A 27,607-nucleotide genomic window follows, 5' to 3' on the forward strand; every position below is an offset into this window, starting at 1 on the left:
CTTTCTTTCTGGAAACCAGGATCATATAAAGGAGTCTGTGTTCCTAAAGTGTGTGTGTGGGGACAAATATTTGTACTTTTATTCCCTTCTAATAAATATTCTATTAGAATTTCTATTGGAAATTAGAATGTTTCTAATATTCCCTTTTAATAAATATTCTATTGGAATTTCTATTAGAAATTAGAATGTTTCTAATATTCCCTTCTAATAAATATTCTATTAGAATTTCTATTAGAAATTAGAATGTTTCTAATATTCCTTTCTAATAAATATTCCTTTCTAAAAGGTAATTCCTGTTCAATAGTCCAATGAAAATGGGCTGCTAGTCACTGGTGACCCAAAATGGGGAAATAACAAATGGAAACTTGAGTTTGACATTAGAGAAAGAAAACCCCAAATCCCTATGGGTACCCCTAGAATCTTGATGGGGAGATATAACCTGCCTGGGTCCAGAATATTGTTTTTATAGAATACTTGCTACTTTAGGGTGGGCTTATTAAAACGGTGGCCTCCTTATAACACCTGAAAACACCTTATAGATAACCCCCTAAAGGAGAATGATCCAGGAGCAACAGAATCTAAAATGGAAGGCCAGAAGTATTAAAACAGTATGTGCCACCTATCCCTACCCTCTCCTCTCCCCATCCCTTTTAGCCAGAAATGTTAAAGCTGCTCACCAGAGGAGTTTGGATCCTATTCCCTAACAAACCATGGCATCACCCCGGCCACCCTGGCTTTATACAGACTGGCTGTCCACTTCCCAGAAAGAAGTATTCTGACCGCTTCATTGGGGGGGACACGTCCCAAACCTAGAATGGAGAAGGGAGAGGCAATCGCCCTCTACTGAATACAAATCCATCCCCCGTGAGCTTCACTCCTCCAAGCCCCTGCCCAAAGCCCGTCAGAAGTTTGGTTTAGCTCCCATCGTGGACAATTCCCACAACCTGCTCTGTTTGAGGAAAGGGTGGAAAATAAATGACTTCAGTCACTAATTCACCTTTGATTGTTTATTCCATGTGAGAAATAATGAATAACTTATGACATAACAAAAGGCTTCCACACGAATAAAATGACATCCACACGTTTACTGAAAAGGGAAGGGTGAAGGCAATATTAGGCTATTTACAAGGTGGCAGAGTTAGGTTTGGGACGAGGATCAGTGCCACACTTTGCTTCTAGGACAGAGCAAATTCTTCTGGGAAAAGAGCATCAGGCTTATTCAAGCAAGGGGCATCCAGAAGGGAAACGACCGAGAGAGAGCTTTAGACTTGGAATTGAATGGGAAACAAATGGAGGGTTTGCCCTATGAAATAAAGAAGTCCGTCTCTTCTTGGACACGTCTGTGGAGGCGGCTAAATCTAGAGTGGCAAGAGTCGTCCTTCGTGCCCACAGAGAAAGACAGATGTCAGGCGGCTGGTTTTCGGGATAGATTCAGGCAGAAATGGATCGGGTGGCTGATTCTGGTCCTTTGTTGTTTTTACTGTTTTTCAATCCTGTTCTTTGACAACAAAAACATCTAAGCACTCTCTCTTCAGAAGGATGACTTGAATGAATAAACTTCAATAAACCAAAGATACAGCATTCAGAATAAACTTTCTCCCCCTCCCTGGTGGTTTTAATCTTGAATCGACAAAAACTACTTGTAAAAGAAAATACTTTGGGATGGGAACCGGGGAAAGAAAGCTACAGCATCGCCCACAACACCAGCCTGATTTGCTCCCTTCTTTCCAAGAGTTAGGAGAGAACTGGGGCTAAGACGGAGGAAGCTCTTCTCATGACCCCTCCTGTAATGAGCCCCTTTAGTCCAGTTTCCTTAGCATTTGAAGGTTTATCCCATTTCCCTGTAAACCCTCAGCTGGTTCTACTGCTGTTTTGTGTTTATCTTCCCGTTTTGTATGGTGATATTAATTGCCCACTTTCCTTCCACTATAATCATCATAGGGGCTTGAACGGGTCTTGGGTCGTGGGATTGAGAAATCCTTTTGAGAGTCCTGATTCTGAAAAAAAGAAACAATGGTACTATTAAACTAGTTACGATGTTATTATTAAACTGAGACAGTTGGGCGGTACATTGGTTAGAGTACCTGGCCTAGAGTCAGGAAAAATCTGAATTCAAATCTGACCTCAGATATTTACTAGCTTTGTGACCCTGGATAAGTCACTTAACCTTCATTTGCCTCAGTTTCCTCATCTGTAAAATGGGGATAATAACAGCACCTACCTCTCAAGGTTATTATGAGGATCAAAGGAGATCATAATTGTGAAGCACTCAGCATAGTACCTGGCACATGGTTGTTATTTTATTCAGTTGTGTCTGACTCTTTGTGATCCCACTTGGGGTTTTCCTGGCAAAAATACTGGAGTGGTTGGTTATTTCCTTCTCCAGTTCATTTTACAGATGAGAAAACTGAGGCAAAAAGGGTTAAGTGACTTGCCCAAGGTCATACAACCAGGAATTGACTAAGGTCAGATTTGAACTCAGTTCCTTGATTTCAGACCCAGCATTCTATCCCCTGCACCACCTAGCTGCCCCATTAAATGTTATTTTTTCATAAAACATACCCCTAATCTGATTGGAAACCATATGTAGAATTCTACTCTGGGGTACCCTTTCCCCTATTTTTCCCTTCCATCACAGTCCCTTCTGGGATGTCCTGGCTAAAAGAGTCCCACCTGTGCTTTTCTAGACCCACAGTTTCAAACAGCACGAGAGGTGGCTCTGACGCCCTAATGCCAAAGGTGAATAAAGGAAAGTAAACCATTTACCTGCAGCTGAAAATGGGTAGAGTATGGAGCATAGAGGGTGCTGCTAGGGCTTTCAGGTCCTAAAAGAGAGAAAGAGAAGAAGGTCACACATTTCTGGATCAAACTACATAGAGTCTCAGCATCAAAGAAAGCCTCTGACCCTAGCATTGCCCTCCCTCCAAGGAATTCTTCAAGAACACTTTCCCAAAGGCTCCGAAGGTGTCCAGTGCCAGGCTGGGGTCAGGAAGTCCTGAGTTTTAGTCTGGACTCAAACTCATCAGCTGTTTGATCCTGGGCAAGTCTCTTAACCTCTGTTTACTTCAGCTTTCTCATCTGTAAAATGGGGATGATAATAGCAGCTGCTACCTCCCAGGGTTGTTAAGTATCAAATGAGAAAATCATTGCAAAGCACTTAGCGTAGCACCTGGCACCCAGTAAGTGCTACATAAATGTTAGCTATTGTCATGATGGTTATCTTGAGGGTGCCAGAGGGGTTCCATTGCTGATTTCACCTATTTTTGCTTTTGTGGTAGGTACAATTTTTATATTATTATATTTTTTATTAGAGAATTTTATTTTATTAGAGAAAAATAAGGGTGAAGTAATCTTTTTGAACTTTTCATTAAAAAAAAAAAACTGGGGGCAGCTGGGTGGCTCAGTGAATTGAGAGTCAGGCCTAGAGACGGGAGGTCCTAGGTCCAAATCTGGCCTCAGACACTTCCCAGCTGTGTGACCTTGGGCAAGTCACTTGACCCCCATTGCCTACCCCTTACCACTCAATACACACTATTGACTCCAAGATGGAAGGTAAGGGTTTAAATTAAAAAAAAAAAACCAAACTATTCTATGTACACTGGAACAAGCAGAAGGTCTAAACTTGGCACACCCACACCCTTTTCTTCATTGCCCTTGTCTCATCGGTCTTCCAAGAGACTGTCAGAGAATCACCATAGCCTTGAGAAAAAAGGCAGGAGGAATTGCTTCTCAGGGCTACGGTGCTACAGAAAGCAGATTCCATTGAATTATGACTGGGAACAGATCTATCCAGTCTGCCCTGAAAGGTCTCAATCTCTAGTCCCCAAACGACCCACCCATGTAATTAGGTATGATTGTCCTTCACACCCAAGCTAGCCCCAAACTTTAGTGCCGCCAAGGGCAGGCTCGAGAGGTCTGTGGAGTTCTATCGGTACAGCTTCCTTCTCCCAGGGGAGCAGCGATTGAACCCCATGAACTGCCTCTGCCTACTGGCAAGATTTAGATTCTAGTGCCAGCCCCATCCCTCCCCAGCCATGTGTCCTGGATTAGTTACCTTAGCTATCTGTGTTTATGTCTCCTCACCGGTAAATCGGGGCTAATAATAATAATTGTACTAACATCTCACAGAATTATTAGAAGGATGAAATGAGGTTTCTATCCCAAGTGGGACAAAATAATGCAAAGTGTGGATGGTAATAAACTTAAAAATGCAATTCGGCTATCAGACGTTTTTAAATCATATCTATAAAATTGGAATAATAATCTTTTCTGACTCCATAATGCTGTGGTAAAGGCTCCATGAAATAATGTGATAAAGTGCTATAAAATCCAAAGAGAGTTATTCAAATAAAGCAACTAGGTAGATAGACACAGGCCTGGAGTGAAGAAGACCTGAGTTCAAATCTGGCTTCAGATTAATGGACAAGTCATTTAACCCTGTTTTCCTTAGTTTTCTCAACTATAAAATGAGCTGGAGAAGGAAATGGCAAACAGCTCAAATATCTTTGCCAAGAAAACCCCAAATGAGGTCACAAAGAGTCAGACATGACCAAAAATGACTGAACATCAAATTCATAGACATATTAGGGTTGGCAGCCATGGAACCAGTCAAAAGAATACTGGATTAGGAATCAAAATACCTATTTTTTCAACTTTCTAGTTTTGTGACTTTGGGCAAGTCATTTGAATTCTCTACTCTTTTTTATCTATAAAATTTTTTATAGTTTTATATATATGTATAAAATATAAAATATCTATAAAAAGTTTTATTTATCTATAAAATGAGAGAGTTGTACTAAATGATGTCACTTCTAGTTCTTAAATTCTATTACTATCTCTCTATCTCTGTGTAAAGTAAACTTGCATGTATTACCTTGAGTGATTTCCTCTTGCAAGTAGGCTCTGTTCTCCATACCATAACTCTGCTTCATGAATTGAGGTTTACAAAAATTTTCTTCCACAGGATAGTCCCTTGGGTTACGCTGCTTGGTAAGGAGGATAAACTCAGGGAAAATGTACATTAATAGGAAGACCCAGCCATTGGCAACCAAGGCAGTGCTGAGGATGGTATCATCCCAGATTGGTTCAAAAGAGTTATTTAAAAGTAAAGTAATCCATGCCACCCAGATGCCAATGGAGAAAAGCATGGTCATGTAGATGTGTGCGCCATGACGCTTCCAACCAGTAAAAGAGCCACAGAATGTGGACATAGACATGATGAAGGTGAAAGCTATCAGAAAGAGGACATAGATCAGTAGCATTACAAAATCTTCATTGCGCTGGGTCCTTGGCATTTCCTCGAAGACACGAGTGTTGGTCCTGTTCATGGTGATGACAACGTACTCAACAGCGATGATGTCTTGAACCAAGCTGAAGCCCAAGGCCAACGCTAGAATCATCAGCATTGATAGGGGCTTCTTCCCTCGGACCAGCTTTGCCAACATGAATGTATGAGCTAGTAGACAAGAGAAGCAGAGAGCAAAGAGGACTCCAAATAGAAAAAAACGAGTGGGACCAGTTGTCTCATTGAGTTTGATGATGAAGGCGAACGTGAGGCCAAAAAGGCCAAACACACCCAGAAGAAAGATAAACTGGGTAGGAAGGACTTTTCTTCGACAGGAGTCTTGGACTTTGCAGATGAGAATAAGAAGAGATAACATGAAGGCAACCGAGGTCACAATTCCAGCTGCTGCCAACGTCTCTAGAACAATGCCCCAAGGACTGTCCATGTCACAAAGATTATAGTATGTGGAGCTTATGTTGTAGCATCCCCTAGGGATGGAAGTCATGATGGCTGAAAGAGTAGTTCTAGACAGAAGGGGGAAAAAAGGGTAAAACATTAATAAATTCAATTCTAACAGCTCTTTTTAATTTGGCAAAGAATTGGAAACTGAGAGTTTGGAGAATGGATGAGCAAGTTGTGGTATATGATTGCAGTGGAATACTATTGCAGCATAAGAAATGATGAACAGGATGAGTTCAGAAAAGCCTGGAAAGACTTATGTGAACTGATGCAAAATGAAGTGAACAGAATCAAAACAATGTATACAGTAACAAAAATAATATATGATGATCAAATGTGAAAGATTAAACTATTATCAGCAAAGCAAGTTGCCAATATTTACACAAGGGACCCACAGTGAAAAAATGTCATACACAGCCAAAGAAAGAACTATTGGAGTCTGACTGCAGATCAAAGCACGCTATCTTCTATCTTATTTCCTTCATGAGTTTTTTATTGTAAATTTTATATGTACTGATATAACCTATATCAGACTATTTACCTCCTTGAGGAGGGGAAGAGGAGGGAATGAGGGAGAAAATTTGAGTCCTAAAATGTCATAAAACAATGGTATAAATAAAAGCATTAATAAATTCAGTCATTAGTCACAAAAGATTCAGTTAAATATATGATGATGGTAGAAAGACAAGAGGTTTTTTATTTCTAATAATAAATTGGACAATTTTATTAAACATATTTATCTCTCTCCACCTAATTAAACTATAAATCAACTGTTGCTCTAAAACCAAAGGACTCATTCTTTTTGTTTGTCTTGATATTTTTTCTTTCAATTACATAAAAAAATTTTTTTAACTTTCTTTTTTTAAGTTTGAACCAAATTCTTACTCTTCCTCCCAACCCTCCCCTCTTTCTGAAGCATCAAGCAATCTAATATAGATTTTACATGAATAATAGTATAAAAATCTTTCCACATTAGCCATTTTGTGAAAGAGAATTTGAACAAACAAAAGAAAAGTGAAGAAATAAAATAAAATATAGTTTGTCTCAGTCTAAATTCAGACTCCATAAGTTCTTTCTCTGGAGGCAGATGGCATTTTTCATCATGAGAAAGGACTCATTCTTTAATCTATTTCATTCCAAAGCTTAATTTTATGAGCCAGTATCTCAGCAAACACCTGGAGCATCAGGAGAGACACAAGAAGTGATTGCTATCTAAGGTAGTAAACTGGGATCAAAATAAAAAGTCTTCTAAGGTTGTCTTTTCAGCTATTTTTGTTTGCCTACAAAAAAAGAATGAGATATAGTGAACCAGTCTCAGACTCAAGTTCTTCTACATATTCTGGCTATATAACTTTGAACAAATCATTTATCCTCTTAGTACTCACAGGCAACTCTTTAAGACTATAAATTACAAAGTAATCAATGATCCATATTGGCAGAGAGTGTCAATCAATCAATCAATAAACATTTATTAAGCACCTACTTTGGACCAAGCAGTGTTCTGAGTCCTGGAAATTCAAAAAAAGTAAGAAGATTGTCTCTGCCTTTATGAAGCTTGCAATTTAATGGGAGAGACAACATAGAAACAAATACTGTATATACAAAGCAAACAATATGTAAGGTAGGTAAGGAATAATTAACAGAAGAAATGCACCAGAATTCAGAGGGGATGAGGAGGGACAACTAGGTAGCACAGTGGATAGAGCTCCAGGTCTGGAGCTGGAAGGATATACTGGTTTCAAATACTGCATCAGACACTTCCTAGTTGTGTGACCCTGGGCAAATCACTTAATCCCATTTGCCTAGCTCTTGCCATTCTTCTGGCTTAGAACTGATACTAAGATAGAAGGTATGAGTTTAAAAGTCAGGGCAAGGGGGAATGGAAAAGGTTTCCAGTAAAAGGTGAGATTTAATTGGGACTAAAAGGAGTGTCATCACTAGGAATGAGGAAATCACAGAACCCAATTAAAAATAATAAGAGATCTACACCCTATCTTCAATTTTTTTAAGTGATAAGCTTGAGAGGCAGAAGCAGGGACAGCTAGGTGACTCAGAGGAGAGAGAGAGCCAAGCCTAAAAGAAAGGAAGTCCTAGGTTCAAATCTGACCTCAGACACTTTCTAGTTCTGTGACCCTGAGCAAGTCACTTAACCTCAATTGTCTAGCTTTTATATCTCTTCTGCCTTGGAACTGATATTTAATATCTATTCTAAGACATTAAAAAAAGGAAATGAAATAGTGTTGATCTATTCAGATTTGTCTTTAATAAAGGCTTGCTGGGTTTTAGTGATTAATGTTTTCTTTTTTTAGGTGTTCACTCATCATCCCTTTAATAATACCTTCTAGGTTTTTGCCAGGGTTGAAGACACCATTCTCTTCCATTTTCTAAAAACTGAGATCATAAGATCATAGATTTAGAGTCAAAAGGGACTATACAGGCCATTTGTGTCTCAGTGGATAGAGTAGTAGTCCTGGAGTCAGGAAGATTCATTTCCTAAAATCAAATCTGGCCTCAGACATTTCCTAGATGTGTGACCTTGGGCAAGTCGCTTATTCCTATTTACTCAATTCTTTGTCTGTAAATTGAGTTGGAGAAAGAAATGGAAAAGAATTCTAGTATCTTTGTCAAGAAACCCCCAAAGGAGTCATGAAGAGTTGGAAATGACTGAATGACAACAAAGTCCAAGCACTTCATTTAACAGATGCAGGTACTCACATCTATAGAGGTAGGATTTGAACCCAGGTTTCTATAAATCCATTGCTTTTTCCTCTGTATCACACTTGTCTCTTTAATCCAGTGGCATCTCCTTGATCATTCAAAGGTCTCAGATAGCAATGGTTCAGCCATAAGCATCTGCCAGACCTTTCGGTTGGACGTTGTTGATCTGGGTCTAGTGACTTGAGTTATCAACAGGACCTCGGAGCTCTCTTACTCTCTACATATTTGCTACTAGCTCTCAATTCACCATGTTTTGTTCTGTCCTTTTTAGTCTGAGGATTACTATTTTTTGTTGAAAAAAAAATTTTTTTTAAGTAAAGTAAGAGTTGCATAGCTCCTCTTTCTGTCATCAGGAGAAGAAATTATATCTCCCAAGAGATAATTTTTAAAAAAGAGTACATTGGACGAATTAAATGTCTTATTTCCCTCATATGACTCAGACTCTGAGTCAGAGTTCTGCTTTTTTAATATATATCCCCTAAGAAATTCCTTTAGTTCCTTCCTAGTTTCCCACTGCCCCTGGTGCCAAAATCCTAACAGATTAAGGACAAAAGCAAATGATTAGATTGGGAAAGGGGTGGGACAGAGGTGAAGTTGTTCTGGAAAGGATGAGTAATATAATGGTTCATCATGAACCTAGGCATAGATATTACTAACAAAGCTCCATGGGCAACTTAAAACTAAATTTAATTCAACAAATATTTACTAAGTCTCTATTAAATGCAAGACCACATACTATAAAACAGCCAGACTTCATTAGGGGCCAATGGTTTCTCTGCAGAGTACCATGAGTTCTGATAACTTAGCTTAGCTAGCTGCTCGAATCTTATCCTTTTAGTATTTTTTTTATTAAAGCCTCTGTTTTGGGTGGGTTTTTTTTTTTTGGCTAGTGTTATTTTAATTTTAAATAATAGAATCCTGTTTCTAATTCCAACCAACACAATGCACAATACATCATCCCATGAATGAACTTTCAAAATTCTGACTTTTTTTTCCTGTTCACTATTGAAAGTGATTGTTGTGGGGAGGAAGTTCTGACTATAAACCCATAGCGCTCGCAGTTATGTGATTCTGAAGTCACATTTCCAATCATCAAAGAATAAGATCTTTTTTCCAGGAGCAAATAATTGGTCCAGGAAAAACATTTTCTAGTTCCTTCGTTTCTAAGCTTCTTACTGAGAATAGTTTACTTTAGAGGGAATTCTTGTTCTAGTATGAATTGGACCAGATGACCTCTAAGGTCTCTTCCTATCCTTAGATTCTGTGATTTATATCATAAACAGTCCCTCCCTTCTTCCAGCAGCATACCAATGGCATGCTCTCAACCAGGAAGTCCTGAGCTAATCAGAATAAGGTCCAGGGAGAGAAATTAGCAGGCAGGAAAGAATCATAATGGCTAAAGGAAAGCAATAGGGATTTATGCCTAATGTTAAAGGGAACAGGGTAGGACAGGGATGTGGGAAAGAATGTAGAGCTAGAAAGGAACACCACGTAGGGAGGCAACAAATATTTATTAGCGGTTTACTGTGTTTCAGGTACTGTGCTAAGCACTGAGGATACCCATACAAGCAAAAAAAAAGAAAAATGGTCCCTCCCCTCCAGGAGCTTACATTCTAAAGGGAGTTCAATCAGCAAACAAGCTGTGATGGTGAAGCAACAGGAGAGTTCCCAGATAGAACCAAATCCTGGACCAGATAGAAGCTTAAGTTAAGAAACATCAAGAAACAAAGCCAGAATACAGAGAATCAAATATGAACCTTGTCCTTCACTGACTCCAGGAGCCAGGTCCAGGAAGTGGGGGATTACTCTCTATTGAAGTGCTTCTCCAATGGCAGGGATCTCCATCCCAGATAAAAGGTGATATAGATTCCTGTCTGAAATGCAGGTTTCTAGAAGTAAGGTTGCCTCTCTCTAGCAATCAAGAATTTGAAAGATGTCAAACTAAGATAGTATTTTAAAACTAAAGGGATATATAGGTCATTGGAGGAAGGGAATTCGCCAAAGGGGGAAGAAGGTGTGTTTTTACTAGTTAAGGACTTATGAACAAGTCTTTTGTGTTTTCTGTTGGCCCAATAAAGTTTGTCTTATATTCAGTGTCTTGGTAGCTTGCTAGCTTATCCAGAAGTTGAAGGCTCTTTTCTTTTATTGTAGAGACATAGACATTAGGCAAATTCTGATTCCCAAGGAAAACCTTGACTTGAGCTAGGATTCACTAAATTCTGATTTTGGAGGGGAAGGAAAGAGGGTGGTTTATGTGATATATCCAAGATTATATGAAGTCCAATATGCATAAATCTAGCACTTTAGAGCTGGACTTAGGTGAGATAAACACATAGAGACAGACATACAGTTTGAGAAATAGATAGACAGATACAAAGATAGATAGATAGATAGATGGATGGATAGATGGATATACAGACAGACAGAGATAAACAAAAAGCATGTTTAGAGAGAAAGATAGTAAGTTCCACTTTGGATATGTCTAATTCAAAATGCTTAGGGGTCACTGACTCTGAAATGTAAAGCAGGCATTTGGTGATTAGGGATTAGAGTACAGGAAGAAGCTTAGGTTATGTATAAATCAATTAGAATATATATGCTTACAGTTATTTATATACCTATATATTCATGTAAAGGTATATTCCCAAGTATATACATATAGACATGCATATGTATACATGCCTATATGTATATGTACAAACATATCATGTGTGTATATATACCTATACACATATACATGTGTATATTTTTATATTTTCACAGGGAACCTAAATCCCTTCCTAAACCATAATCCCCAATCAAATGCCTCTTTTACATTTCAAAATCAATGACTTCTAAGCATTTCACACTCAACATGTCCAAAGTGGAACTCATTTTCTTTCTCTTTAAATGTGCCTCTCATCTAAATATCTCTATTTCTGTTAAGAACGCAACCCTTTTCCCAGTCACTCTTGAAATCTTGGAATCACTTTGACTCTTTCCTATTTCTAACTTCTGATATCCCCTTAGTTGCAGACTTTTTGATTCTGTGCCCACAATTCTTCCACCTGCTCTGTTCTCTATGCATGGCTAATGTCTTAGTTTAGACCCTTTTTAAAACTATTATGCGGTTTCCCTGCTCCCATTTTCTTCCTGATCCAATCCTGATCCAATCCATCCTCTACACATATGCAAAAACAATTTTCCTAAGGCACAGGTCTAACCATTCCACTGCCCTATTCAAAGACCTTTCTTTAATGACTTTCCATTCTTTTGCATAAATAAAAGCTTCTTAGTGTAGTATATTCAAAGCCCCTGACAGTCTAGCTTCTACCTAGTCTTCTAGGCTTATATTCATCCTGGTCCCCTTCATAAAATACATTTAGATTATTTGCACTTCTCTAAATTCTGTGCTGCTCTTCTCCTCTCCCGCCAGACACCCAACCTCTTTCATTCTCCCTCTCATCTTTCTATCTCAGAATGCTTACCTTCATCTAAGGTTCAATTCAGTTACCTTTGATCTCTCCTGATCTTCCTAGTTTTTTGGATTCTCTCTCTCCTTAAATAACTTGTATTATATTTATTGTTTATATGTTATACATCTACTCACAATAAGAATATAAGCTTCATGAGGGCAGGGATTATTTTTGCCTTTGTCTCACTAGTTTTTAGCATAATGCCTTGCACAATAAATATCTGTTGCTCACTAGATGTGAAACTTCTGTCTTCTGCTTTCAAACCCAGGGTTCTTTCCCTTGGACCACACTAAGAAAAAGAGAAAAGAGGTTCAAGGACAGAGTTCCTTTCCCTGTTTGGCTTACTCAGGCTCCACAGCAGACAGAACAATTTAGAAGTAATAATAATTCTTACTTATAAAGTACTTTAAGGTTTGCAAAGAACTTTCTTCACAATAACTGTGAAAGGCAGGTATTATCACACCTATTTTGTAATGTGGAGAAGGAAACTAAGACCAAGAAAATAAGTGATTTGCCCATGGCCATATGGCTGGTAGGTGACCGAGTTAGAAATTCATACCCAGGACTCCTAACTTGAGGTTTAGCACACCATAAACTATACTTCATGAACTCTACATCCATTTACCACTCTACACCATATCTTCTTGCTTCTGCGTACTCTTCCACCCTCACACCCACACATAGGAGTTCCCATTTGGTTAGACTTCATTGACCCTCTCTCTCTCTAAGACCATTCTTCCACATACAGTAGCCAAAAGGAAAATGACAACAAAAGAGTCAGGATTTCCTCTGATGTCTTCTTAAGAGAATTAAAACTAAAAGGGAGAAGGATGTAAATGAAGGAAACAGAGATGAAATACAGATAGTACCAGAGATGTGATCACCATTAGGGACTTCCCTGGGAGTTTTCAGTCCCTCTTGCTGCTACTACAGAAATGAACAGGGAGCTCAGATTCTCTCTGTTGAGTGCTGGAAGTAGATGGAACAGAAATTCTCTGTCATTAATTGGTATATTCTTTCAGTCAGTCAGTCATTCAACAAACATTTTCCGAGACTGCCCAGTTAAGAAAAACATTAAAAAGTTCCTCTGATAGCCCATTGAAGACCTCTCCCTGAAAAAAAAAAAAAAACCCTCTGCTTCTTTCAAGTTCAGAATTTTCATGAAGCTGATCATCTGTCTGCATATTCCCTCTGAGTGGCTCTAAGGTAATTTAGGGATCATTAGTCAGAGATGGGCTGGTTCAGTAACCAAGTCCAGTTTAGGGTACAAGAAGGAAGACCAGACCCAGCCTGGTGGAATCACATTCCATTCAGCTTAAAATTCCATCAGTTTTCAACAATCTACTTCTCAACCTCTTTAATCAATCCTAAGAGTGGTTGATGTCTGGCAGAAAGAATGTTTTCCTTCTCTTTTCATTCCCACTGAGATAGTTGGTTTGTTGACACATAGTTTTAACTGTTACTAGGTAAATATGGAGAAATCAACTTGGCAACCCTCAAATGGAGCTTTGGTGGAATGGAGCTTTGCCCAATGGGTCTAATCCTGGTGTGAATGGCAGAGATTTTCCTAGAAGAGAACTTCGTAGGGCATCTTCCCCTAATGCCTTTGGTCTCTTGCCTTCCCTTGGATACCAGCAGTGAGCGCCTCAATGATTGATTAAGAAGACAACAGAAGAGAAGCTTTGAGACTGCTGGGACAGAGGTCCCCACCTCCACTGAGCAGGATAAGGAAAACAGGGAAAAGGACAGATACTTTCTTTTCTCTGGAAAGTAAAGCAATAACAGTTTACTTCCAATTGCAATGTTCCCTTCTCCCTTTTGGAGGGAGAAAGAAGGATTCTTAATTGTCTCTGAGGGACTATTTTAAGCAACAATAATCACAACAGTTCTTCCTTAAAAAGAGGATTTTTTCCCTTCCCTATCTATAAACCTGTTTCCAACTATTTTGCATTTGCAACACACAGCAGAAAATCATTTTATTTAAGTCTGATGTTCATGTGTTAAAATGCAGGACCAAGAACAGTAGATAAAGAGTCAGACATGGAGATGGGGGGGGCTCTCAGGTTCAAATTTGGCCTCAGACACTTCTTAGTTGTGTGACCCTAGGCAAGTCACTTAACCTCAATTGCCTGACCCTTACCACTCTTCTGCCTTGGAACTGATACTTGATATCAATTCTAAGAAGGTAAAAGTTTTAATTTTTAAAATTTTAAATAAATAAAATATAACATCATAAGATTTAGAATGGGAAGGGTTCTTAGAAGTCATCATCCTTCTTTATACAAATGAGGAAAGTGAGGCCCAGAGGTGAAGTGATCACAGAGCTAATTCATAGCATACCACAAAGACAGATTTCCAATATGTTTCTTCTTTCTCCAAATTTGTTACCTTTTTCATTAACCAGAGGCTAAGAGTAGGGTCTTAAACAGTTACATATTTGTGTGAGGAAAATCAGATTTTTAACTGTTGAGAGTGCTTACTTAGTTTTGTCAGAAGTATGAATTAAGAATCACTGAAGAAGGCATCTGAGATAAGAAGGGGTATTAGATTGGGATTAGGATTAGGATCTTGGATTAGGACATCTGAATTTTGATGTATAGCCATGGACAAACCACTTTGAGCTTCCATGAACCTCAGTTTCCTCATCTTCAGAATGGGGATAATAGGACTCATCTTACATATCTCACATAAAGTGCCATAGAAATGTGAGGTATTATTATGTCCCTCAGATGGGCCTGATGGATAAAGAAGGAAAGAGTTATAAAATGCTAAAAGGGGATTTCGAAAACTAGGAGGTCTGGCATTAAAAAAAGAAAAGAGGTGGAGAGAGAAGGAGGGAGGGAGAGAGTGTGGAGGAGGAAGGAAGGTAGTGGGGGAGAAAGAGAGAGGGAGGAAGGGAAAAAGAGGGAGAGAGAGAGAGAGAGAGAGAGAGAGAGAGAGAGAGAGAGAGAGAAAGAGACAGACAGACAGACGGACAGACAGCGTACATAGATGCATACTCTACATTAGGGATATATCTACTAGGTATGTGTCATCTTAAGATAAAGTCAATGAGATCACAACTAATCTCAGTCCAATTAAGCCTCTGATGACCTGATCACTACCAAATAATCAACCCATTCTTCCTGCTGTTCAGTATTCAGAGACAAATTTTAACCCAGGACCTCTCATCTCTAGGTCTGACGATCTTCTGAACCAACTGGCTGTCCCTCTTAAAAGGCTTTTATTGAATATAATAGTTACTACATTTTAGTCAGTAACGAATGTCATATTTCTGCTTTTCTACATTTGTTTTTGAGTTCTATGCCTTGATATATGTTCAATTTTGGTAGAATACACAGTTCACAAATACATATACATATACTCTACATATACTCCTCTCTGTTCCCATTCAGTACTGACCAAAGATTTAACCTATTCAAGTTTCCTAAAATCCTATTCTCATCCTTAACTTTTTTTTAAATCTTTGTTAGAGTCTAGATTTGAAAGTAGTCAACTGAAGTCCCCCACTATTTATAGTCTTACTGTTTATTTCTCCCTATAATATGACTAACTTTTCCTTTAGATGTTATATCATTTGGTATGCAATATTAAGACAGTATTAATTCATGATCTATGGTGCATTGCTTACATAAGAGTTTCCATGTATCTCTTCTAATCAAGTCTGTTTTTACTAAAGCTTTCCTGAGATTTTGATTGCTACCCCTATTTTTTAGATCAATTAAAGCATAATAATTTTATTGCAATCCCTAATTATAACTCTGTGTAAATCTTTCTTTTTCCTATGTGTTCTTTGCAAACATTGCTGGGTTGTGTTTTCTAATCAATTCTGCTACTCCCATGGGAAAGTTCATCCCATTCACTTTCACAATTATGATTGCTAATCATTTATTTCCCACTCTTCTATCTCCTTATGCCTTTTCTTCTCATATTGCAAGATCTCTTTTCCTTTATAAAGATTGCCACTAATGTTGTTTATGTGCCCTTAATTATGGTTCAGTTACCAAAGTACTTAAGTTCTTCCTTTATGACTGCTTATGGTACTTTTTCTGGATTTTGACTGTGTCATTCTGAGAGTTTTCATTTGGGTGACTGATGGATCCTTTATATTTTCACATTGCCCATTGGTTCCAAAATATCTGGTCAGTTTTCATTTATGGTTTTAGAAATATGGTATTGGGCATTTAAAAAAACTAATGATTTTCCAGGTAGTCTGATGATTCTAGGATTCTCTCTCTTGACTTGTTTTCCAGGTGAGATGTTTTTGATAATATATATTTTTATCTTCTATTTTTTAACCTTTTCATCATATTTTAATAATTCTTGTTGTCTCATGGAATCATTCCTTTCTCTTTGTTTCATTCTAATGATCAAGGAGTCTAATTCTTAGACAAAGTTTGCTACCTTCTGTTCTAAGCTGTTAATTCTCTTCCGTATTTTCTCCATACCTCTCATGAGGGTATTGTGGGACAGCTGAGCTCCTTTATGTCCTTCCATGCAGCTCTCTTAGCCAGAAGTTGCTCAAGCTCCATTCATGGTAAAAATCTCTGAGGAAATTTTGGCCATACAAACTGGCCCCTTTTTGCCTAGAAAAACCAATCCACGCTTCTCATCTTGAGTTGGAAGTTCTTCATCAATTTGCCCTACTCATCTTAATACCATCTTTTCTCCAATTTTCCAGCTCCTCATCTAGCCCCCAAAATTTTTTTAGTTCAAAAAACAATATTTCAGAGTTTGATAAGACTTTTACAGATCAACAGACAAATGTACTTCTGTTTCTACACAACAATCCCCCTGACTGTTTATCCTCTTTATTGTTTTTTATCAATCCATGTCAGCCTCCTTCCTTCAAAACCTGACTTAAAACTTGTCTCTTTTACAATGGCTTTCTAGATTAAATCCACCTCATTCCGTATCCCTTAGGTATCTAGTTTGAACTACTATGTTTTGTTTTGCCTTGAAATATGTTCTTTTGTGTTCATGTTTAATGGTGCATTTGGAAGGAGATTTGGAGTCAGAAGACCTCAGTTTGAAATTTGACTTTATAACCTACAGGTGTGCCCCTGGGTAAATCATGTAATTTCTCTGAGACTCATATTCCTCAAATGTAAAAGGAAGAGATTAGCTTAAATGATCTCTGAGGTCTCTTCCAACACTTAAAGATTATGATATGGTGCCAGTGTAATCTTCCCAATTAAATGTTAAGTTTCTTATACTATAAGTTCAACTTCAAATTTCATCAAAGATTTATTAAGCACTTGTAGCAATCCAGTGGCAGCTTCAGCACTCATTACGTGTACAAAGTCCTGTTCTCATTTTTCTTTGATACATAGTTTTCTGCCTAGTATATGCTCAGAAAATGTTAATTAAGCCATTGTTGTCCCTATAATCAAAGTCAGTTACTCATTAGTAATCCTAAGTAATGAGGTGAAAGCATTTTGAAGTGCAGAACAATACGTGCTCATACCAGTCTCTGGAATTATATCCAGATGGCATTTCTTCTTAAAAGGGGATGGGATCGTCACCCTTCTCCAGCCATTGGTTCCATCTTTATGGAAATTGGGAATCCAAAGATGGGAAAAAATCCTACAAGGATTCATCCTATCAAACTCCATTGACACAAATAGTAACCTAGAATGGCAACTAATGAAAAATGCCTGAATAATACAACAGGATTAAGTTTCCTTTCATATCACTTGTGAGAAAATGACCTAGTAAAAGCCACCAACGGATCAAATATTTCTCCCGGATAATTGCCAACCTCATTGGAACTCAGACAAACTACATGGACTCTAATATTCAGAAGGATAAAAAGCAAGACACTGGGAAACCATTAGAAAAGAAATCAATGGGGACAGCTAGATAATGCAGCCGATAGAACACCTGGAGTCGGGAAGACCTCAAATTCAAATTTGGTTCAAATTTGGCCTCAGCCACTTCCTAGCTGTGTGACTCTGGGCAAATCACTTAACCCCAATTGCCCAGCCCTAGCCACTCTCCTGTATTAGAACTGACCTAAGATGGAAAGTAAAGGTTTAAATTTTTAAAAAGAAAAGAAATCAGTTCTAGTAGACATTAGCTTCTACTTCATTTTATAGACCCAAGAATTGCCACTTTGCTTTAGTTAATAAAGTGATTGACCCCCCCCCAAAAAAATCATTATTTTCAATTAACAGTGAAAAAGTGAAAATAGGCAATGCAGAGTTGAAGAACAAATTAAAAGGCTCTCAAATGATCACTTATTTTTCTTCTAAGTTTTAATAATTATTCTTCTAAATTTGTTATACTGTAAGAGGTCACAAAGAATTGGACCTGATTGAAGTGATTGAATAACAACACTGAGATCCAGCCATGAAAGTAAAGTTTTAGTCACTGAGTCAGTGCCAATAATGATAAAGGGAAAAAGGAAGGAAATAAGAGCTTTCTAAGTATTTACTATGTGCTAGGCACTGTACTGTGCTTTACACATATTATCTCATTTAATCCTCCCAACATCTCTGGGAGGTAGGCACTATTATTATCGCCATTTCACAGTTGAGGAAACTAAATCAGATAGAAGTTAAGTGACTTGTCCAGGGTCCTACAGATTTAAACTGGGCATTTTAAGTTTTGTCTACTGTACCATCTATCTAGTTGCTGCTAGAAAGAAAGGGGGGAAAGCTAGCATTTATATAGATAGCACTTTAAAGTTTGCAAAGTATTTAACAAATATAATCTTTTATCTTTACAGACACTTGGGGTGGAAGGTGTATTATTGCCCCCATTTTACAAGGGAGAAAACTGAGGCAGAAAGCAGTTGAGTGACTTGCCCAAGATCATGTAGAGTGGGCACTTAGGATAGGATGTGAATTTGCATTTTCAGTTTCAAAGTCCAGCTCATTTTTCCAGTGCACCACCTACCTCCCAGGAGACTAAATCAAGCCAGAAAGATTGAATTCTGACACTGGTATTTACAGTCTGTGACAGACATTTCTCTGGACCTCAGTTTCTTTGTTTGTAACATGAGGGCGATTGGACGAGATAGACAAACTCAAAAATGTCTTTGGCTCTAAATCTCTTACTCCCGTGAGCACAATTAGTCAGAGACTGGTGGGGATACAATCCCTTCCAGGGCCATTGTTGCCCTACCCACCATTCCCACGGTCCCCTTCCTATACACTGTAACAATTCAGTAATATTTCATAGAGCATCCCTGTGCCTAGTGCTAGTGCATCCTATATGGAGCTACTGAACACCAGCGCTATGTCATTGCCTCTCTTCTCTCCATGTGAATTCTGGGGTGCCGGTCTGGTCCACCGGGCCAAAACTCCAGAATGAGAACTCAAGAACCACACCACTTTTCCTTCTACCTGGAAGGCAGTAGAGATATGCCATCTTGGATTCTCAGACTAGAATTCCTCAAACTGAGGAGCAAATAGGCCAATGAGCATACCGTGGAAAGGAGAGGGAGACAAGTAGATCCCTACAACCATTCCTCTTCTCAAATTCAGACCATTGCCAGGAAAAATCACCAGGAAAGCTCTGGAGCAGCTAAATCCCAAGCCATGCCCTAGCTTGGCAGGAAGTTCATACTTTGTGAGTTGCTAAGTAAGACAATACAAATCTGAAGTCAATATAAAATATTTGTTCAATGGTCCCACCAAGTGTTTTAAATACACGTTAAGGCATGTTTATGAGTATTTTTTGCTTTAAGCATTTTTTTTATGGTTGAGGAAATAAATAGCTCACCTATACCTGACATCTACTACTTTGTCCATTGAGTAACTTTCTTGAAGGGATGTTTTTAATCCCTTTAAGGGTAGTCTTTATTTTTAAATTTTTTAATCTATTTTTCTGTGATTACATGATTCATGTTCTTTCCCTCCCTTCTTCCTTCTCCCCTCCCAGAGCTGACAAGCAATTCCACTGGGTTATTCATATGTTATCACTCAATACCTATTTCTATATTATTCATTTTTGTTATAATCTTTTAAAAACCAAAACCCCACATCCAGTACTCATATAAAGTAAAAAATCAAATGTTTTCCTTCTGAGTTTTTGCTCCCACAGTTCTTTCTTGTGATGTGGGTAGCATTCTTTCCCATAAGTCCCTCAGGATTGTTGAGGGTAGACTTTCCATGTGAGCCACGCCTAAACTTTGTTAAAAGGGATTTTCTGGGGCAACTATGTGGCTCAGTGAATAGAGAACCAGGTCTGGAGGTAGGAGTCCTGGGTTCAAATCTAGCCTCAGATACTTCCTAGCTATTTGACCCTGAGCAAGTCACTTAACACCCATTGCCTAGTCTTTACCACTCTTCTGCCTTAGAACAGATAGCATCAATTCTAAAACAGAAGGTAAGGGCTATTAAAAAACAAAAATTTCCCAGGAGCTCTGTCCTGGGATGGAAATATAATGAGTGATAGAGTAGGAGAAAAAAGTCTGACTTTCCTCTCTTTGGGACCGAGCTTGCCCCAGGATTAAATCCAGTCTGTGTGAGTCTACATCTTTGAGCTCTTTTTGTCTTGGGCTACAGGTGAGAAAAGAATCATCATATTTGAATAGTACAGCTGAAAGTTTCCATAAAAGTCATCTTAAGAGTAAGTATAACATTTACATAGAAAGGCATTCTTGCAGGCCACACTGACTTAGAAAACCACAAATTAACTTTATCTCTACTGTATTGTATTTTATTTATTTTGTTAAATGTTTCCCGATTGCATTTTGATTTGGTTTGGCCTCAGTTTGACTCAATACACTTTGATCTAATCCAATCATCCATTTTCTAGATGAGAAAACCCAGGTATAGTAAGCCTAAATGAATTACTCAAAATTACAGAGATAATTGAGGCAGCTAAATGACTCAGTGGATAGAGCTCTGGGCATGGAATCAGGGAGACCTCAGTTCAAATCTGACCTCAGACATACTAGCTATGTCACCTTGGGCAGGTCATTTAACTTCCATTTGCCTTATTTCACTGGAGAAGGAAATGGCAAACCACTCCTCTATCTTTGCCAAGAAAAACCCCTGGTCCATATGGTCCACTGGGTCAGGAAGAGTAGAGTACAATTGAACAAAATAAAGATAATCAATTAACAGAAAAAAAAAATGAGAACCTAGTTTCTTGAATCACCAGGTCAGAGCATTTCCCACTAAACCACACCAACTTTTCACTTGGGCACTGAGGGACTCTTTGGGTTTACACACCCTTGGGAGGGACTCTTTTATGTAAGCCAGGTATCCTTTCTCCACCACAGAAGGCTACAGCCAGCATATACCTGGAGGGTAGGGCTCAAGCCTCAGCAAACTAATCTTTTACTGAATAGAGTCTATCCTGACTCCCTCCCTTGGGCCTCAACCCCTTAAGCACCCCTAGAAAGAGAATTTGGAGTGAGGAGACTATTCCCCTGAACAAATTACTAAGCACATTTATACATATAGCACTTTGAAGCTTTCAAAAGTTCTACCCCAGAAGTTAGTTGGCTTCTCCTAGACTTCCGCAAAGAAAGATAGTCTGGCCAAAACACGGAATTAGAAAGGACCTCCACAGATCTCCTACTTCATTTCTTTGACATGAAATGGTCCCCGTCTAGTGTGAGCTTTTCCCAACAGATGCTAAAGGCAACTGATCTGAGCACTTCCAACCACTAACAAATAATCATTCATTATAATCCCCATTTAGGCTGTAATAACAGCATGGAACATGGACTATACATGTCATCTACTGATAAATTTATTTCTTCCCTTCTCCCCAACCACAGCTTGATTGGGATCTCTAAGCAAAGATTGTCCTCACTTCTGCCACCCAACAGGATCAGAAACAAGAGATGAGGAGCCAACAGTACAAAAGTTCACTTTTATATCAGGGTGTTTATATAAGAAAAAACTGAACAGCCAACCCTTTAGGTCTATCACTCAAACTATAGATAATCAGGTTGATAAAGGAAATTAAGGCTTTCCAACTAGTTACTCATTCCTTATTTTTTCTAGGATGAAATATACTGCCTCTTCACGTGGAGCACAGTGAAGCTGACAGTTTACTAGGGAATATATTGGGTGGGGTGAGTTAAGTGGAAAAAGAATAATGACACCACAATACCCCAAAAATGTATATATTTTTGCTTCTCAAATCATGGAGAGGTTGAATAGTTTGGCTCATAAATGCACAATGATGCCAGGAGCATTTGAATGGGGGAAAAAAAGTCACGATTATTACATCCTTTGATCCCCATCAGAAACTCTCCACTTTGGAATTGTGTGTCAGCTACTGGGGGGCAGGGGGGATTGGGGGAGAGAAAAAGAACATTAAACATGTAACTATGGGAAAATATTCAAAATAAAAATAAAAAACTTTTTAAATTTTTATATAAAAAAAACTCTCCACTTTCCAGAAAGCTGACAGTCTGAAATCCCTAAAAATGACTCAAAACAATCAAATGTAATTGACTTTGCTAGTAAAAGCAATGCATTGATCTAGAACAACTCTGAGGGACTTCTGAGAAAGAACGCTATCCACACTGAGAGAAAGAACTGTGGGAGCAGAAATCTAGAAGAACACATATGATTTATCACTTGTTTATATGGGTGTATGATCTGGGGTTTAGTTTTAAAAGATGACTCTATTACAAAAATGAATGATATGGAAATAGGATTTGAGTGATAATATATGTATAACCCAATGGAATTGCTTGTCAACTCCAGGAGAGGGGAGGGAAGAGGAAAGGAAGACAACAAGAATCAGGTAGCCATGGGGAAAATTTTAAAATATTAAATAATGACACCCCCCCAAATGGCCTCAACTGCTTACCTCTGCCTTGGCCAAAATTATGCTATTGGGGTATTCAAAATTGTGTAGCATGAGTCCCAGCAGAAATCAGTACCCTCGTTATGTTTTGAGGTGGGTTTTTTTAACCCTACCTGTCTTAATCTTGAAAGTCCAGCCAAAAAAAAGTATCTAAACTGACATCAGCCCCCCAAATTCTTTACTTGGGAGTCTTTCACACAGCCAGGTCTCTCCTTTTACCGTGATTTCTCCCCTCGTTTTCTTCAGCTCCTCCCACGGCCCCCATCTTAGCATCCTGATGCTGTATCTCAAATCCCAAGTTATTACTTAGCTCTAGAAGCTACAGGGTGGTGTTGGCCCAGCTATGGGCCCGACTTACCCTTGGCTCTGGGACGAAGCTTGAAACTTGGGGGCAGTGAACTTGACCGCTCCTTTCAGAAAAGTTAGCCTCTAGCCTCGTACTCTCGGGCAGCAATCCGCACTTGATCCCTGGAACAGTTATAAATGCAGCTCAAGGCGGAAAGGGGCGGGGAAGGGAGGGGAGGAGAGGGACAAAGAGTGGGGGAAAGGTGGGTGGTTGGGGAAGGACACGCCTACTCCCGTTCCACCGTAACTTCATGCTGTTAAGAAAATAAGGTCTTGGTGCCAGAGAATGAACTCAAAACTGTCTGACGTAAGCGGCACAGTCACCCCCGAAAGGGTGGGGATGGAACCTTATTCTTTCCCAGCCCAGTTGAATCAAGTGCGATTCATCAAGCTGCCTGGCTCCCCTCTCCTCCGACGGCCGGTCCCTGAGCATTAGGGGAAGGAATGAAATGCGGGAGCGATCCTGCTAACTTTAAGCAGCAAGCCTCCTTATGGGCTGTCCCTACAACTAAGCTAGGAGAGAAGCCCTGACTGTAGCTTTCCCCCTCCCCAGGGTCCCTGGTCAAGGGGAGCCTTCACCCTCCACTCTGGTCTCGGGCAGATGCTGTACAAACTCCATGCGCAAGTTTCACCCGAGCATGCGTCCCCCGCGGCTGCTCAGGGATTCCGAGAAGTCGCCGTGCTGAGCGCGAAAGGGAAAGGGATACCCGCTTAGTCCTCGGAATGCGGGGGAGCAGGGGAGGGCGTCTGACTTTTAGGTGGGGAAGAAGTGAACGATTCGAATTCGTCCTTCTGCCGATCTTTCTGAACTGGGACCACCAAGACCGCCAGGTCTTCTCGAAGTACTCACTCCTCCCCCGCGCGCGGTCTCCCCTGGCTTTGACTTTTCCCTCTAGTCTAGCCCATCCTTGCCTTCTAGCTCTTCCTCCACCTGCACTTGAACGGAAGCCAGAGGAATGCCTGGGATGAGAACAAGCGGCTACCTTCCCTCTATTCTCCAGAGCCAGCAGCGAAGGACAAGGACCCTTCAGTGCCATTCAAGCAGACAAATATTCTTTAAGTCGTTTCTATAGAGCCAGGCATCCTGCCGGGTTCTGAGGGTAGAAAGACCAAACAAAACGTGGCTGCCCGCGTCCAGTTTACGTTCTACTGGCTGGAGAGAACAGGGACACAGACACATGCGCTACAGCACGGAAAGGGAGCAGGTTATTAGATTAGGAGGAGAATGCCGGCTATTGCATACCTGGACCTTAGCAAGTCCTTGGAAAGCGGTGGAATGCTTGATAGTGTAATTAGATACACTCAGAGCTAGAGAAATGACCCAATACAAACAGTAGCGATTAAGGGATCCACCGAATTCCAAGGGACTGTGTCTCTGACTGTTTTCTGTTTGACATTTTTCCCAAAATTTGGTTGAAAGATGGGATGGAATCTGACCTTTCATTTGATTGATAAAGGCAATTCCCTCTATCCATGCAAGGTAGCACCTTCTCTGCGATTTATCTTAAGGAGTTGCCTTGAGACACTGAATTAAGTGACTTCCCTAGTGTTACAGTCAAATGTCTGTTGGAAGTAGGATTTGAGCTGGCGCCAAGGGCAGCTCTTTAGCTGCTAGNTCTTTGTGAGAGGGGGGGGGGGGGGGGGGGGGGCCTCTGTGTTCCAAAAGACTAAAAGACCTCTCAGAGGGGCCCCCATCAAGGAAAGGTTGTTCCGCTATGGACCAGCCTAGAAAAGTTCAGAAAGGTTTGTTTTGTGATCAGCGTGGCTACAGGATATTGAATTTATATCAGCCACAGGAACTCAAAGAACATCTAACAAGTTGCAGAGGAGTTTCAGTTTACACTTAGAGGAAATATTGACATCAAGAAAATCACAGGCCCTTGAGCATTAAGGTATAGCGGCCTTCCTCTGCAATGCCCCACCCCACCACAACTTGTTCTCACAGGTGGAATCCCCCAAGGGACAGGCACAACTCCAATTTCAAATACTCTTTCGGTCAGTACTTCTAAAACTAGTTGCCGAGCCTCCACTTACTTTTTAGTAAATGTTTACCTTCTCTCTTAGTATCAATTCTAAGACAGAGGAGTGACAAGGGTTAAGCTATCAGGGTTAAATGATTTCCCCAGGATCACACAGCCAGGAAGTGTCTGAGGTCAGATTTGAACTCAGGTCCTCCTGACTCCAAGCCTGGGCATTCTATCCATTGTACTACCTAGCTGCCCTTCCACTTACTTTTCTTTTAACCCTTCCCTTCCATCTTAGAATCAATACCTTGTTTTGGTTCCAAGGCAGAAGAGTAGTAAGGGCTAGACAGTGGGGGTTAAGTGACTTACCCAGAGTCACACAATAGGAAAGTGCCTGAGGCCATGTTGGAACCCAGGTCCTCCCAGCTCCAGGCCTGGTACCCTATCTGCTGTGCTACCTAGCTGCCTCCATTCTATAGTTTCAACACCTGGGAGGATATAGAAATCAAATGGTCAGAGATGTCCTGACCAGTTTTGTTTCACCTCCCCAAAGTATTGGATAAAAGCACAGATAGCATGCTTTCCATGAAGCTGAGAGGGATAGCTAACCTAACTAATAATAGAATTGAGATCCAAAAGATAATGAGATAAATTTCCAAAGATTAAATTTGATAACAATAACAGAAAGTTACATATCTGAACACACATACACACACACTCAACAGAACAAAGGTTCAGAGAGATGTTGCAAGTAATAGTTCATGGAGGGAGGAAAATCGTGAGTTTGGCTGGTTTTAGTTTTCTTTTGAGCTTTGTTCTTGGGGTTTTTTGTTTGTTTATTTGTTTTATTGGACTGAAATTTCATGGTGAGATGCAGAGTAACTGATAAGAAAGCTGTTCTCAGAACCAGGAAGGAGTTAAGTCTCTCCTGGACAAGTCACTGAACCTCTCAGTGCCCAGGACAACTCTCAGACTCTAAGTTGTAGAGAAGGTGACTATCTACTCACTTTGGCGTAGGGATTTTCTTTATCCAAGAGTTTCCTATGCCAATCAAGGTCCTGACCCTATCCTGTCCCTAACCTAAGAGTTTTACTGGAACATAAATACTATACAAAACTAGATCCAGGTCTGTGAGAAATGTCAGTGTCCATTTAGTCTAACTTACTTATTTTACACATGAGGAAACTAAGACCTACGGAGTTTAAATCATGTGCCCAAGATTACCCAGGTAATAAATGTCAAAGGTGGAGTTTGTGTCCTCTGACTTGGAAGCCAGCACCCTCTTGTTATTGTCTTTTTTTTTCAGCTAAGAAAAACCACAAGTGGATGACACATAAAACAATTGGGATTGGCAGGAAGTATTAGGGCCAAACCCTACTCAAAATTGTAAACATAAGCTTTTTATTGGTGCCCTGATCCCCCCTAATCACAGAAGCTCACTTGCTTTCCACCAAATTCATTGACACTTATCTGTACTGATTCTTATCCCCTTGTGGCTAAGCTATTAGCCCTTCCCAAAGTGACAATTAGCTTATCCCATAAACCCAAGTGTACTTAATTTATGGGAAACTTTCAGGGGCCAGCCTTTCCAGTTCTTTTCCCAGGTAACATTTTAACAGCTGCTTTTTTAGAGACAATGGCTCCATTGTTTGTGCCTGTACTGAAATGAGTTCCCCTCTTCCCTTCTGAATAACTTTCCCCAATTCCTTATTTCTCATTTTCTCCTTCTTGCTCCACTTTCCTCTGCCTGCTCCACACCTGCTTCTCAGCATAAGAGGAAATAAAATCTGGTGGAGAGGGATGGAGTAGTAGGGAGAGAGATGGGGAATATCAGGAAGAAGGGATGAAGTAACAAAAGAGAAACATAAAGAAAAAGAAATGTTAGTATTCTTGGATGGTTTCTCATCTGCCACAGTGGTCCTAAGGTTAAAGAAGCTTGAGAACCACAGTTCTAAAAATCTGAAAGATGAGGGAGCAGCTGGGTAGCTCAGTGGATTGAGAGCCAGGCCTGGAAACAGGAGGTCCTAGGTTCAAATCTGACCTCAGACTCTTCACAGCTGTGTGACCCTGGGCAAGTTGCTTAACCCCCATTGCCTAGCCCTTACCACTCTTCTGCCTTGGAACCAATACACAGAAGGTAAGGGTTAAAAAAAAAATCTGAAAGACAATGGAAGGAATATGTGAGGAGCAAATAAATTTAAGTTTTAGTGACCACTATACCTTTCTTTGGATAAACTGATTTGATATGAAATCCTATTGTTTGAAGGGTAGTCTAATTATTCATCATCTCAGATCTTGACTAGGTTTTCCAAGTAGTAATTTCCAAGACTATCCTGTAGAGCAGTGATTCTGAAAGTTGGCACTACCGCCCCCTGGTGGGTGCTGCAGCGATCCAGGGAGGCAGTGATGGCCACAGATGCATTTATCTTTCCTATTAATTGCTATTAAAATTTTTTAAAAATTAATTTCCAGGGAGCTAAGTAATATTTTTTCTGGAAAAGGGGACAGTAGGCCAAAAAAGTTTGGGAACCACTGCAAGAGGTATCATAGGTATTAAACGTATATCTTGTTCTGGTATCCCGTAGAGTAAAATGTAATAA

At 39.7% G+C, this 27,607-nt stretch overlaps 1 protein-coding gene across 1 annotated transcript; it reads right to left on the reverse strand.

Moving 5' to 3' along the window:
- Nucleotides 1–1,002: 1,002 nt before the first annotated feature.
- Nucleotides 1,003–23,136, reverse strand: GPRC5A (G protein-coupled receptor class C group 5 member A). The gene is made up of 4 exons (XM_044677784.1): nt 23,057–23,136; nt 4,874–5,808; nt 2,767–2,825; nt 1,003–1,997 (listed from the first exon to the last, which is right to left on the reverse strand). Exons 2-4 carry the CDS (start codon nt 5,787–5,789, stop codon nt 1,905–1,907), a joined length of 1,068 nt encoding a protein of 355 aa, XP_044533719.1. The 5' UTR covers nt 5,790–5,808; nt 23,057–23,136; the 3' UTR covers nt 1,003–1,904.
- Nucleotides 23,137–27,607: the final 4,471 nt, after the last annotated feature.

Source organism: Gracilinanus agilis, chromosome 5 (genome assembly GCF_016433145.1).
Source record: "Gracilinanus agilis isolate LMUSP501 chromosome 5, AgileGrace, whole genome shotgun sequence".
Classification (NCBI taxonomy): domain Eukaryota; kingdom Metazoa; phylum Chordata; class Mammalia; order Didelphimorphia; family Didelphidae; genus Gracilinanus; species Gracilinanus agilis.

Coding starts and splice junctions, on each gene's coding strand:
- GPRC5A (XM_044677784.1), bottom strand. CDS start 5,789: ATGACTTCCATCCCTAGGGGATGCTACAACATAAGCTCCACATACTAT. Junction 2,826..4,873: donor GCAAGAGGAAATCACTCAAG/GTAATACATGCA, acceptor TCTCTCTTTTAG/GACCTGAAAGCCCTAGCAGC. Junction 1,998..2,766: donor CTACCCATTTTCAGCTGCAG/GTAAATGGTTTA, acceptor TCTTTTTTTCAG/AATCAGGACTCTCAAAAGGA.